At 42.2% G+C, this 14,736-nt stretch overlaps 1 protein-coding gene across 2 annotated transcripts in view; it reads left to right on the top strand.

Annotated features, from left to right (window-relative positions):
• Window positions 1–14,736, top strand: part of SLIT3 (slit guidance ligand 3) — a 482,283-nt gene that overhangs the window by 424,952 nt on the left and 42,595 nt on the right. For both annotated transcript variants that reach the window (XM_031506038.2, XM_031506039.2), the window contains one exon: window positions 4,424–4,563. In XM_031506038.2, the coding sequence (XP_031361898.2) occupies window positions 4,424–4,563 (140 nt within the window). The remainder of the gene's footprint in view (window positions 1–4,423; window positions 4,564–14,736) is intronic.

Here is a 14,736-nt window from a genome sequence, read left to right as displayed (position 1 = left end):
TGGTTTTGCTGCTGAACAACACTCGAGGCTTTTTAGGGAAGGATTCTGCTTTTTATAGTTATTTATATAGTTTCAGTTGGTATAATAAAAGACACATAAAACCATATCTCACCAAAACCCTGCTGCATCAAATTGAATTGTTCAGCATTCAATTCAATCAGCATTGCTCCATTTTCTCCTTGTTTTTAATTCAGTCAGTCCATAACCTCTGTGGCTCTGCAGGACTGTGGAGCTTTAGCATGGCTTAGGGAAATGTGGTGTGGAGATGGAACCATCAGTGACAAGGAAGATGCAGAGACATTTCAAGATTGAACTTGGTTGGTTGGGGTTTTTTGGTGGGAAAGCTCTCCAGTGGATGGCAGCAGTCAGAGTTATGTGCATATAAACTGTGTTCACCAGGATGGGAAAACACTGCCCTGCATTATGTGCTGTGAGGAAGTGGATGTCAGAAACATTTTCATGAGAGGCCTCCTTGGATTTTTTTGTTGTGTGGCCTGTAAAAGAAATTATATCTTCTGTATATTCTCTTCCCTAGGGAAATATATTCATACACAAGCCCTGCTGCCAAACTTGTCAAATCTTTACTCTTGTAAAAAGGAAACTTAAGCCAAAGTTCTCTCCCTGTGAAATGCCAAGCTGTTTAACTCTCAAGTTTCTGTGGCCTTAGACAAAAAAATCACCGTTTGAAATAATGCAAAGGTGGTGATGTTCCCCCCAAAGGCAGGAAGCTCTTAGTTATGAGTGAGATTCCAGCCTGGTGCCCAGGGGGCTGTCAGCAGCAGGGGCCTGAGGCTCTCAGATTTGCTGGAATGGCAGATCCTGGTGGGACAGCCAAGGGCAAAGGTTCAGCTGCAGTTACTCCATCCTCTTTTACCCTTGCACTTTACCTGAGTCATTTTCATGTCCTCTTCCTTCAAGAGAGGGGGGCAAATCTTCCTTCAGAGGGGCAGCCTCTGTGTTGAGGAATAGATAAGTGACACAGTGTGGCTCAGAGGAGTGGAAACGTGAAGTTCTTCTTCCCTTTGAATTGCTCCTTCTAATCTAATCTGTGCCTGCCTTGACAAAAGGTTGCCCAAAAAGTCACTTATTAAGGCTGATGAAAGAGATGGCCAGTGAGGCATGTCCTGGTGGTTCAGCAGTGGAAGGGGGCTTTGGCAGGAGCAGAGCTGTCAGCTCTGCTGCACACAGGCAACAGCTGATCTCTGCTGACCTGCGGTGCTGGGAGACAAAGGCTCTGGGCTATTTTCACTTTTCTCCATATGAAACCCCCTCCGTTTCCCAGATCGCTTTTTTTAGCATTTTCCACAAACTGTAAGTGCCCTCATAAATGTAAAATCCTGGAACTGATTAACTGCCTAGTGTTAATTCTGCCTAGTTCAAGGAAAAATATTGCACTTCCAGACTTTCAGGCTACTCCATTGGGATCTAGACATAAAAGGCATCTTTACCATGAAATTGTAATATTCCTGAAAGAATTTACTATATCTGTTTAAAAGCTATTTTTTTTAAACTTGACACACTGTATAAATATCTATTTTAATAAACAGATGCTAAATTGTTTCATTAAAACAAAAAAAAAAAAATCTAGTACAGTAAACTTTAAAAACTGCCAGCTTGAAAAAAATTTACAAAATGCTTTGGGTCCAGAAGTTTACCCCAAAATGTTGCCATTTGTGTTCCCTTGAAACTTTGCGAGGATAATGGGATGTTTTGTAATTTTTTATAGGAAAACGCAGTGCCAATCCCTGAACAGGAGGAATAGGGAATTTGGACTTTTACTAAAACACAGCAACTTAGGAAACAGTTGTTTCCTGCATGGCTCCATTGTTTCCAACATCCGCATGAAATGCTGCCTCACACTGCTTCACTACTGAGTCACTGCAAAGTTTTCATCATTGTCTCTGGAATTCATTTTCTCCCTCGGTCAGCTGGAACCCAAGTTTGATGACCTTCCAGTCACTCAGCAGACTTCATTTTTCTTCTAAGCTTTTTCTCTGAGAACACAAACAGTCCCAAACTGCAATTCTTTCAACATGTGGTTCAGTGCAGGTCCCAAGTTGTATGTTTTATCTTTTAATTTCAGGCCTCATATCTGGTACATTTGAATGCAAATCAAAATAAAGAATCGTACATAAGCAATAATGTAAAGACTCCCTATACTACATAAGGACCAGTAGCCAAATGTCATCAATTATTCTGACATTTCCCTGAGTATGGAATGTGTCCTAATACTGAGCAATTTATGTTAACAATCCCAAATGAATTGTTACTAATGGTAACTCCACTGTGAACCATTACTGTGATAGTGTTTAATAATGTCATTTTTAATTGCATACATCCATGCTGTCCCAATACTTTTGTGGAAGGAAAATGGTGTTATGTTCACATAAAAAAATCACCAGCACAAAGCCACTCTTGTTGCTTTTCGTTAAATGGAGACAAAAATTTCTGTTCCCAAACTAAGACCTTGTCTTCCAAGTTCCAGCCTGGAGCATATATTTATGACCGAGTTATAAACCCCTAAAAATGGGTTTTTGTAATCAAAAATCAAGACATGATGAATGTAACACTGTATCTAATTAGATATCTTTAACCCCCTCCCTGACACTGGCATTGCCACAAAAGATGGTGTTCCAGCTCTTCTTTCTGCCTCCTGTGATCCTCTGGCTCTGGGTCAGCAAGAGGACATGTTTTATTAGCAATAATGAGCTTGAGACAGGAAAAGAAAATATTCCTTATTGATTTATTGTGTCCTAAATTGGATTTATTGGAGCAGTTTGGTTTTGGTTATTCATGGTGAAGGCTTTCTAACCCTCATGACCTGTGGATGGTCCCTGCAGAATGAAGATGGCTCTGAATGTGACCAGTGTCCCTCTTCTGTACCCACTTGAAAGATCTTCCTGTTGTGGTGGCTCAAGACACATTCCCTTCCCATTTCTTTTGTTCTTTATTACTCCTTTCTGAGACTGCACATCATGAGGAATCTAACCCAACCCTCATGATCCACCACTGAGGGTGGGTGCAGAGCTTTGTGCCACCCTCCCTTGGGAGTCTCTGCACTCTGCTCAGGCTGTGGCACACAGGAGGAAGGGAAGGAAAAGTCGTGCAGCTTTCTTCACAGATTCTGAAGAGCTTCTTTTTCTCCAGGGCTTTCCCCATCTCCTGTATAAAGCAGGATAACCACCTCAGGTCCTCTTTGTCTGTCAGAGCTGGAAACAGCACCCTGCAGCTATGTCTGCCTTGGAAATGCTCCTGGTTCCCAAAAGCAGTGATGGCAATTAGTGTGACTGCTGTAGTGCTTTCTGGTTTTCATCCTCATCAATCAGTAGTGCTTTTTATTTATTCAGTTCCTTTTCTGCCACCAGAGCCTGCATAAGAAAGGAAATGAACAGCAGAGTGAATGTGTCGTTTGGACTGGGAGTGCAAACAGCCCTTTCTGTGACTACTGAACAGCAATGCTGGCACTTCAAAACTGACATTTCAAATATCATTGCTGGCTTCTCAGAAGCCCCTCATATTACTGGAGCACTTAACTCCTGTTTTTGGACTCCTTTTTAGGAAACTCTGGCCTCCACCTCTTCATCACTTAAAGATCGTTTAAAATATAAAGGTTCTGTTTGTAACTGTAGCTTCTAGATGTAGAGAGGAAATGGAGATTGAAAAAAAAATCAAGCCATTCTTCAGCCATTTAGTTTTCTATCTTCCCTCTAGGGACCATACATCACACTCCTGTGAGATAAAATGTCTAGTGCAATTATTCTTCACTAGTGTCCACATCCTCACAGAACCATTACTAGCTCTGCCATGGTCTGTGTTTTAGTTGAATTACCTGGGCATCATCAGCTCTTCTCCAAATAGATGTTGAGGGAGCTGCAGACACACGGAAATCTTACAGCACTTGTAAAAGCAATCATTCCCAAACATTTCTTGTTTGGACAAGTGACAAAGCAGTAATGAGGAGAAAATACTCATGTCTGTAAACTCAACCCAAGCTGCTGTTCTTTGAAGAGACCAAGGTATCTAAGAGCTGCCAAGTTGTCCTGTGATTGTGCAGTCCTCAGCAGGCAGATGTCCACATTCCCACAAAAACATCAACAGGGAGGCCAAGAATTTGAATATTGTGATGCCCTGGAGTTGCTTACTTCAGCTAAGGGCCAGAGTTACCAATAAAGCAAGCAAAGGGAGCATGGCATAGGCTGGCTCCTGAGGATCATTTTTGTCTCATGTAAATAATTACATGATCCCAGGAGCCATCAGACTGCATCTTTCACCAAACACTTGGGGTTAAATTGCTCTATGCCTCACAGCAGCAGTGAATTCAGCTCCAACTGACTTTTATATGTTTTAATTTCAGTTTTATACCTCAAACCTCCTGTCCCTTTAGATCCATGCTAACTTTTTTTTTGTTTTTCTTTCTCCAAAGCTGCTCTTGTCTTCTTGGGTATGAGGGGGAGAGGTGTGAAATAAACCCAGATGACTGTGAAGATAACGACTGTGAGAATAACTCTACGTGTGTGGATGGGATCAACAACTATGTGTGTCTCTGCCCTCCTAATTACACAGGTAAGAAAGGGCCACAACCACAGAACAGAAATCCATGAGAAGTGCATGAAGGGAAGGGTCCAAATTCATGTTTATGTAGTGCATGAGCATATAATTAACTGAAAATCTAGTCTCCTTTTAAACAATATGATTGTCTTCCTGGAAAAATGTTAATTCCACTGATACTGCAATATATGTGCTCACAAACATGGCCACTCTTCTGACTCAAAATACTGATACCTTATTGTAAAATACATTAAAAACAGTATTTAAGGGATCAGAGAAGTGCCTATTTCAGTGTGCACATTCTCAGTGCTGAGCTGAGCCTGATGCACTCCTGTCCTGAGCCTTGGGAAACCTTGGTTTAGGGGGCATGGCTTTCACCTGAGGTCTCAGGGCTCTGCATGTGTTAAATACAGTGAGCCTGAGGATGTGCTGCTAAATTCCTGGTCTCATTTCACAAGTGGGTGAGCAGAGGCTGCAGGCTCAGGTGGTGTGTTCAGTGTGAGCCAGGTCAGGGAGCAGGGGCAGCTGCTGCCTCTGTGGTCACAGGGCTTGGGATGGAGTCAGAAATGGGATGAGTGCCTCCAGTGCTGTCCTGCAGTGCAGATGAATTCCCTCCTAAACCTTCTGTGAGAGCAGACACTCTCCTAAGTGGAATCTAAAAATGGTTTTGCTCAAGGCATTCGGGAGCATTCTGTGGACTCATTCACACAGCCCAGCCCTCCTGGCTCAGCATGGAGGGTGAGGAAACACCTGCAGGAGTTCCTGCTCCAGCCTTTGAAATGGGGTTATTGCCTCCTGAGCATGGAGAAGCAATGAAGGGTTTCTTGTATGCTGGAATATATTACATGTCAGGGGATTTAATGAGGATCAAGCTTGAGTGGCTGAGTAGGGCAGGAGGAAAGCTTCTAGAATTTCCAAACTCTTAAAATACTTTTGTGGCTGATACAAAGGAGGCCCATGGTAAATCTTCAGCTGAGAAAAGCCTTATGACTGAAATGTACATTTATTGGGTCTCTAAAATGATATTTCTGCCAAAACCTAGAAAAAATTCAGCTTAGCAGAGTAAAGGGTTTTGCTTGTAGGATGTTGAGCCCATTGTGCTTACTTGTGCACTATTTATGTCAGCTGCTCTTGGGTGGTTTCTAACAGAACTCAATGCAAGGAGGCAGAGTCTTTACATTTACAACAGGAAATGGATTTGACCAGCCAAGAAAAGACATATCCAGTAAGGAACTGAATCCAGCATATATGCAAATGCACTTTCCACAGGATTATTGCAGAATTTTTTTTCCAGACAATAGAGGTAGGAAAGAACTAGATTAGGATTTCTTCTCAAATGGCCATCTGGATAATGGCTAGGGAACTCATGTGATATTCAGAGTCAGTTTTGAAATATTTTTACTCAGCTTCCAGATTTCCAGTGGGTTTTGTTTTGTTGACTTTTGGGTTTGTTTTTTTTTGTTGTTGTTGTTTTTGAGGGGGGGGGGGGGTTGTTGGTTTTTTTGTTTTTGCTTTTTTACCTGAATGTTGTCTGTGCTGTGCCTCTACTGATTAGCAGGAATTTGTCAAATACCAGAGCTCACTGTGGGTAATACACATCCACACAATAAGCATGTGCCATCATAGTGCAGGCAATAAGCTTGGTTACAACTGAAAAAAAAAAAAAAAGAATTCTTGAAGAAAAGAAGAAAATACTTCCAGAAAATACAATATGAATCATAGGTGGAAAAGGATGAAAAATTATTGATGATTATTGCAAAAAGAGGAGTGTTGCTTAAGTTAGAATCTGAATGGTTACAATGGTTTGTGTTTAAAATAGGAAGAGTTTGCTGAACTGTGATACCAAAATTGTCTTAACCTGCTTTACCTCCATTTTGGAGGGGGATGTTTCATCAAACCTGGTCAGCCACCTGGCAGGACTGACTGCAGTGCAGCTGGCTGGGCTGAAATGTCCTCACTTGGAGCAGGACAGGGAGCAGCAGCAAATGGCTGGGAGAATGAAGCCATCAGCCAAACAAAAGTACACACAAGCCAAGCAAACCTGAGAAATGCTTTTGAGGGTCCTTACAAGTTGAATCCAAACAAGAAATAGGGCATCATGTGAAGTTGCTCAACTGACTGAACAAAAGTGGAGGAAATGCATGGAAGCACAGAGGCAGGTCATGAAAGCACACCTTGAAATGGTTTGTGTGTCTGACCTGGAAAGAGGGGGATCTTCTGGCCAAAGAGTTTGACTGACCAGGACATCTCTAGGTATATTCCCTTTAGATGAAGCTTTTTGTACTGGAGGAATACCTGACACTACTATGGCAGTATCTACTAAAAACAGCAAAATAAGGTGGGTGCAGATGAGTTCAGTATTGCACAGAGTATGAAGGCCAAGAGTTCAGAGAGAAAGCAATTCACTCCAGGGTCAGGAGTGCTTATTCCTGTGCTCAGAACTGTGATTTGGGGTACCTGCCTCTTTCTGGTGCTAAATGTTTTGTTACCAAACTGTGTATGCTCCAGCACTGCCAAGTGTATGGATTTGATTTACATGTGGATGAGCAAAGAAAGGCAGGGGTGTACAGTCCAGGAAAGCAATTTTCCTGTGAAGTAGTCTGGGGGACAATGACCTCTCAATGCCTGAAAGGGCACAGACATCCACGGCCAGGCTGTGTCTAGCAGGACAGAAAATGTGGGTAATAGCTCTTTATGTTGTACCCAAATATTATCCTTAGTTCTGTTAACAAGTGGTAGACAGAGTAAGCTTTTTTTTTTTCTTTTTTTTTTCCTCACCAACACTTGTATGGAAAATAGAAATTTCTCTGAACGGCTGCCTGGCTGGGTTTTGTGGCTGAACAAATCCAGACCATCCATTTTTATCAGTGTAATTATACAAGAGTTGTGGGTTCTACATCCAAATGGGATTTCTCAGCTGTAGTTAAACCCCACGTTCAGTCAGGAATGGTCTGTCTTGGACTGGAGCTGCTTCTGCACTGACAGCATGGGATGTTTGCAGTAACCTGAGCTTGGAGGTGCCCAGCTCAGTTATTGCAGATCCCTGCTTTTCTCCCCTGCCAGGCAGGGAGTCTGGATCCCTCATCACCCCGTGCTCTTGGATGCCACAATGCTGGTAACACCGCAGTGATATTTCAGTAAACTCTGCATTTATAGAACAAATGTGTGCTGGAATACAAAAAATTAGTCTGAATGCAGGGAAGAAGATCCAAGAGTGTGTCTGTGTGTTGTTCTGTAAGAAACAGGGTCCCCCTTGGCTTAGTTGAGTAATGGTTAAATCATGATAGTAAATCTTATGTTCCTAAATTAAATACAAATTAAAAATGAATGTGTTGAAAAATTTGACTATTGACAGAGTCACAGTATCCAGGCTTTGGTTTTTTCCATACCTTAGTGCTTTTCTGCTCTATCTGCTGTCTGCCTGGTTTTACTTGTTATAGCCTTTTTAGGGAACAATATCCCAAATTATGATGCATGAATTTTGCTTTCATTGGTTGGAAAAATAAAGGCCAAAAATCTTTCTTCAATTAATAAGATTTTCAGTGTTTTCTTTTAAAATTCTTTGACAGTCTTTCCCCCGACTCAGAGTAGATGAAAAATGGCCAATTTGTTAAGTGACTGCTGAGGAAGGAATTTCCCACACTCCAGCTCCAATTCACTTTCATTTAAAAAAAAGAAAAAACCACACCAAAAAGCAGACCACTCTCACACAATAACCTCCTTCCTAGTTCTTTTCCATCTATTAACTTTAAAACAATGTGGAATTACAAATGGATTCCATGAAGTAGTAAATGCAAGTTTAAAAAGACAAAGCTGAGAGGAGGCAGACAGCTGAATGCTATAAAAAAGCTTCAAAGCTGTACCCACCAACATCAGGTTTCCTCACCATTCTTAAAATCAATATTTTCAATATTTGTTAAATAACCAAACCAATAGTCATGCTGTTTATCAGGCCTGATGGCTTTAATTGTCAGCTGATATCTTATTTTTCCTCTGCCCAACTGTTAATTTTAATCCTGAAGCTGAATTATAAACATGTAATCCCTCCAGGACAATCATGTACCCAAATCCAACCAGCTCTGAGGAGTCTGGGGCTGGTTTACAACCTGCTTGGACTTTTGGTGGTTTACAGCTCTTCCTTACAGTTTTATGGGCTCTCCTTCCCTTCAAAAAGAAACATTCATAGGGACATCAAAAGATAAGGATATGTATTAGATCAGTCACCCTGCTTCTTGCCCTTTTTGTATTTTCCTGATCTCTGCCTTTTTGGCTGTAGCATGGTCTGTCCCCAGGTATTGATACAAACATTGTATTTTCTCAGCTTTGTGGTGTAGGAATGTAGGGCAAAATTCAGAGTTTTCCCTTCCATTCCTTTCTCCTGTTCACTTCTGTTACAGACCTCCTTCAGCCCATCACTGCTTTGCTCACAAACACAGAACCTCATCCCTCCAAAGACATCCTTTCCTCATCCTCACTGCCCTCTGTGCCTCCACGTGAGGAGGGGTCCAAACATGTAAAGGGGGAAAAATGGGCTGCACCAAACATGCCCTGAGTGCTTTGAATGCTTTGGTGCTTTGCCTGCTGGTTTATTTGGTTTTGTTGTTTGCTGTGACTTTTTCTCCTGCTGTCTGATTTTAGCAGAAGTAGAAATATGTAGCACTTACACACACACACACAAAAAAAAAAAAAAAAAAAAAAAAAACAGGAAATACATTCCTATTTGCCAAAAATCCTAAAAAGTCTCAACAATGCCCTCACCTCTTTGTTCTGAGACCTAAAAAAAATTAGTGGCTTCCACTACTGAAAATATGTCATTACTAAAATACAGAGATTAACCCATGGCAGAGAGAGGGCAGGAGCAAGTGTTTTAAAATAGTTTGCTTCCCTGGGAAGAAGCTGCAAGCAGTTTCATTCACTGGGAAAAAAAAAAAAAAATCTCTCTCAAAATAAATAGCAATAAAATAAAACTAGGAACTATTTCTGGTTTGATGTGTTTGGAAGAGAAGGCTGAGATCTGTTTTACCTTAGGGGACCTTGTGGTGTCCTGTGGTGGATCTGGGAGTTGTGCAGCTCTTTCCGAGCTCCCCGCTGGTGACTCTGGGCTCTTTTCCTGGGGTGTCAGTGTGGTGACTGTGTCTGGCCAAAGCCCAGCAGCCCTGCAGGCACACAGCCCCAGGGAGAGCAGCTCTGGGGCTTGTGGCTGTCCCTGCCTGCTGGAGCCCTCCCATGCTGCTGCTGGGACACCCATGTGGTACCCGTGTGACACCCGTGTGGCACCCGTGTGACACCTGTGTGGCACCTGTGTGGCACCCGTGTGGCACCCCTGTGACACCCGTGTGACACCCCTGTGACACCCGTGTGGCACCCGTGTGGCACCCCTGTGACACCCCTGTGACACCCCTGTGACACCCGTGTGACACCCGTGTGATGCCTGTGTGGCACCCGTGTGGCACCCGTGTGGCTCTGTCCCCTGGACAGGCTGGGGGGATCGTGGCACTGAAGCTGCTTTTCCCCCTGAGTTTTTGCCATAGGGACAAGGAGGTTTGGGGTGCTGTGGTTCCACGGGGATCTGAGCTCCTAATAAATGCTGAAGGCTTAAACAAGTACTTAGCTATCAACTCCTCTTAAATTTTGGAACTTCAGCTGTTATTTCCTCAAGACAGAGAAAACTGTGGTCAGAGTTCAGTGTGTTTTCTTCCTTTTTATTTGAAGGAGTTCTGCCTTACATGGAAGCTTCTGAGTTTTAGTTATTTGGCAGATGTGAAGTGTACTTGCTTTCTGCATGAAACACAAAAAAGCAGCCACATTTCCCAGTTGTGTAACTGGGAATGGAAGTGCTGGAAGACCTGGAAGGTTTGGGCTTTGTTCAAGAGCCTTAAGGCCATGTCCAGCCCTGCTTTATGAAGAGAGAACCTCATGTCATTGCTGTCGGATTGGACTCTTATCTGACCCTCCTGGGAGGGAGCAGCACAGCAGCTGCACTGCTGCAGCCTGGCTTCAGCCTCCCTGGGCGTCCTGCTGTGCTGGAGTGCTCAGCTCCAGCATCAACTCTGCTCAAACTCCCCTCTAAAATTCAAAGTGTCATGTTTGTGGAATAAGATATACCAGAGAATTCCTCCTTGTTCATCAGGACGCAGCATGTCTGTAAGAAAATGGAATGTCAGTTACTGCTGTCCTTTAGGATGAGCAGAGTGAATCCCGCCACAAATGGGATCTGAGAGTCATTAAATCCATCCTGTCAAGAAACGCAGTGGGAAACAAGGAAATCAGTCTGCTCCTGAAGAACTGTGTGCTGTGGAAGGGACCCAGGCTGGAGCAGTTCTTGGAGAGCTGCAGCCTGAGGGAAGGAGCCACGTTGGAGAAGTCCGTGAAGGACTGTATCCCATGGGAGCTCCAGAGCAGGGAACAGTCAGGGGGGAGTTCTGGAGCCAAAGCATCTTTAACAGGCTCCAGCCCCCATTCCCTGCTCAGACCAGTGGGAATGCCCAGCATGTCCAGAGTCCTCTCTGCCAGCCCAGGAGGAGCATCTCAGATAATGTGTGGCATCTCAGTGTGTGGATAGCTGAACTGATCCTCAGGTGATTCCAAACAACTGGCAGACATCCATATGAATAAACACAGCTCAAAAACGTAGGCTGTCCAGCAAAATGAAGATCTTTTCCAGACACTGGTTCTGAGGAATAATGCTTTAGGCAGGTCACCTTGAAGGGGCACTGGAAATTGTCTGGTTCAGTTACTGTTTCACACACTGTCTTGTGTGGCATTTGGGATGTTGAATATGGTTTTTCATTCTTCAGCAGTGCATAGAACACATTCCTTCCTCGGGATTCTGAAACAATGAAAGGATCATTATTTCCCATTACTTCCCTGCCCAGATCTGGTTTTACCCATTCTCCCTTTGCTGAGCCTTAAGGTTAGGGAGAATTGCTCCTTGACTCTGAAAAACAAGCCACTGTGGGAATCGAACTTAAGGGTTCCCACTTAGCAGGTCAAAACCTGGTAAGTGAAAACTTGGGAGTTTTTAACAATTAAGACAGGAGAAAAAGCATAAAGGAACTATTTGTGTGCTAAGTATTTTGGGCAGAGTTTGTCAAGCAAGAGCAAACTTCAGTGATCATGCAGAATTTACTACAGTGCATTTCCAGTGATTTCTTTTATGTTTTTGTATCTAACACAATAGCATTTGCTGCTGAAGGGTTTTCACAGAGTTCTCATTTATTCATTTCAAGTTGAAATAGTTTGGAAGTTAAAAATTCATTTTTTTTATTTTCTTAGATGAGCCTCAAATAATTTTCATCAAACATCAACAACATTCCTTACTGAATTACTTCCTTGGAGGAACACCCTGTCTGTTCCACCCAACCATTTCTAGGTTCAGCGTTCTGAAACTTCCAGTTGGCACTGACTTCTTTTTAATGACTGAACAGAGAGAAGGGGAAAACAAAACACAGCAAACATTTCTTCCAATACAATTTATTAGATATAAAATGAGTAATCTCCTATGAGAAAAACAGCACGGTGTTTTTTATTAGCAGCAAAAGACGAGTTCCATTCAGACTTACCTGGCAGAGTTCAAAATGTTGCAACACACTATTTAACCACTCACCCTGTGCAGCCTGGAAAAGTTTCCATGCTGTGGATGCAGGCCAGGCTTTCTCCATCCTTTCTTCATCATAAGCACGTTCCTTTTCTCAAGTAATATTGTGAAATTCTCAACAGCATATTTACTGCCAGTCCTGCAGGCCCTACCAAAGCTTCTCTTGAATTAAGGACGGGGATATTTTCTAGGTTATTTTGTCAGTATATTACAACAAAGTATCACCCAACTGACACATGGAACAAAAGAAAAATCATTGAACTCATTGGTTGCAAATTGGTGCTCTACATTGTCTTTTCAGAACTGCAGTTTCACTTAAAGATAAATAAGTAAAATATTTTTACTGCATCCAGCTTCTCTTTTACTGATTAGGGAGGAATAGTGTAGCTTGGATCCTGGTTTTAAAAGTCTAATGGGGCATGAAATAAATAGCTCTCATGACAGCACAGAACGGAAAAAAGATAGATGATTATTAAACTGTGTGTAAAAGTCATCTTTATTGCCCTATTGTTGTTTTGGCTTCGCTCTGAGACGTGGGGAAGGCTACAGAAAAGCCTAAGCATGTTTCTTGGCAGCTCTTCATAAGCAATGAGCCCTGTGGAAAGCCCCATGAAAATCATGATTCCGTTGAAAAATAAGGCCAGGAAAATGTTTCAAGAGGCAAAAAAAAAAAAGAAAAAAAAGAAAAAGAAAAAAAAAAAAAAGCTGTGTTTCTTTAAGACAGTGTCAGTGAAGGTGACAAGAGAGGTGGTTTTGAAGGAGCAGAACACCTTGGCTGTTGTTCAGGGACCTTTTTCTCTTTTTTCCCTTTTTCCTTTTTTTTTTTTTTTTTATGAGTTAGCAGCAGAGGGAGATCCACCTGTTAAAGTTCCACCTGTCATTTTAACTTTGTTCTAATCTGAAAACTGCAATATTTTGTGGTATATCAGACTGCTCTCTTCATCTGCTTGCACATTAACTATTCTCTTCAGCTTTCATTAAAGAGAATAAGAGTGCCTTGATGGAACAAAAGCATTATTTGGGATTAAAAGAGTTGTTTAACTGATTATAAAATAAATGTAGCTGTGGTTTTCCTGTCCGTTTTATAGAAGCACTTCAGAAACCATGTGTACCCAAACTGGAGCTGTGATTTGAGAACATGTAGGAGAGGGGAAAATGGGGAGGTTGGATGGTTTCCTGCACTTGGGAAAGCATTACACTGAAGTTCCCTCTTGTTTTAGCAGGATCAAATATCCTCCACAAAGAGAACCAGTGCTGCTAGGAGCTGGCCTAAGATGAATGTCCGGTTTGTTTTTAGGTTCACATAACTATCCAGTGAGAAATTTGGACTAGACCTTTAATTGCTGCACAGAGAAACAGCCCTGTGTCACTCCAAAAAAAAAAAAAAGATCACATTTTTCCTCTGATACTGACATTAAAGCAACCAATGAATATTGAGCTCTCAGGTCTGAGGGCAGATTTTTTGGCCCAGATATTTTCTGAGTGAGTAAAATATGAGAAAGACATTGTGTAGCTGGTGCCTTGGGTTTTGCTTTTCAAAAAGTGTTTTATTTCCCTGGCATGCTTTCTGCAGTATCTACTGAACATTGGTAGAGTCTGAAATAATGAAATAATGACCAAGAGGTATTTTCTTCCTGAGATGAGGCTGCTCTAGTTGCAAGGCATTCCCAAGTGAGCTCCCTAATGAGTGATAGATGGGAAAAATAACAGGAAGGATCCTTAAATGTTCCAAGTTTTGCATGAAAAATATCATTTTTTTGGATGCTGTGTTTGGTACCTAGCCTAGAATTCTCCTACATTTTGATAGTGGTGTCTTCAGAATGACACAGTGAGTCATAATATTTGACATTTGGGGAGATTTTTACTGGATCTCTAAGCACTTGTCAAGACTGTTCAGAAGAATTCTTTAAGAAGAATTATGATTTCCTTTGAGAATTTTGATACTGTTCATGTTTTTTTAAGCCTGTTTCCTTTGCTTCAAAACAAAACAAAAGAAAAAATAGAAACTTCAAAAGTATTGACCATTTTTAGTGAAAGAACAGTTGAAGGCATCTATCCACACTATCTTCAGTTATTAGATGGTCTTCCAAAATTATTTCTAGCTTTAGCTCATTTGAGCTCTTTTAATGTGACCAGCCAGTTAATTTTTTTGATGTTTATTTTCACATAAGATCCATAGCACACTAGGGACGTGGGGAATATCAAGATGACAAACTGGCAGTTCTCCAAGCTTTATAGCAAGGTCTGGCCTGCTCATGTTCGGGTCTGAGGGAGTGCCTTGGTTAGTTTTTGGGAGGGGTGGTGGCCTGTGGATTTGGGGGTGGCAGCAAACAGACCTATCCCAGTTCTGCCTCCTCAGAATATGTCAATAGCTGTCCCCAGTGCTCACAGCTGTAAGAACTGAACATCTCTTGTTGCTTTTGAAGAGCAACAAAGTGCAGTGGCCAGCCCCAAGCCCAGTGGATGATCTGTTCCTGGTCCCCATGGATCTGCAGTGTTCGGTTTCTTTGGCACCTGCCCCTTTCCTGAGCTGGATAAATTCATTCTATTTGCACAGGGTTTGTCCAGGGCTGTGAAAAGACTTGGTAGCC

This window comes from Lonchura striata, chromosome 15 (genome assembly GCF_046129695.1).
Source record: "Lonchura striata isolate bLonStr1 chromosome 15, bLonStr1.mat, whole genome shotgun sequence".
Taxonomy (NCBI): Eukaryota; Metazoa; Chordata; class Aves; order Passeriformes; family Estrildidae; genus Lonchura; species Lonchura striata.
The sequence above is the reverse complement of the archived record's forward strand: the minus strand, read 5'-3'. Positions and strand labels throughout refer to the sequence as shown.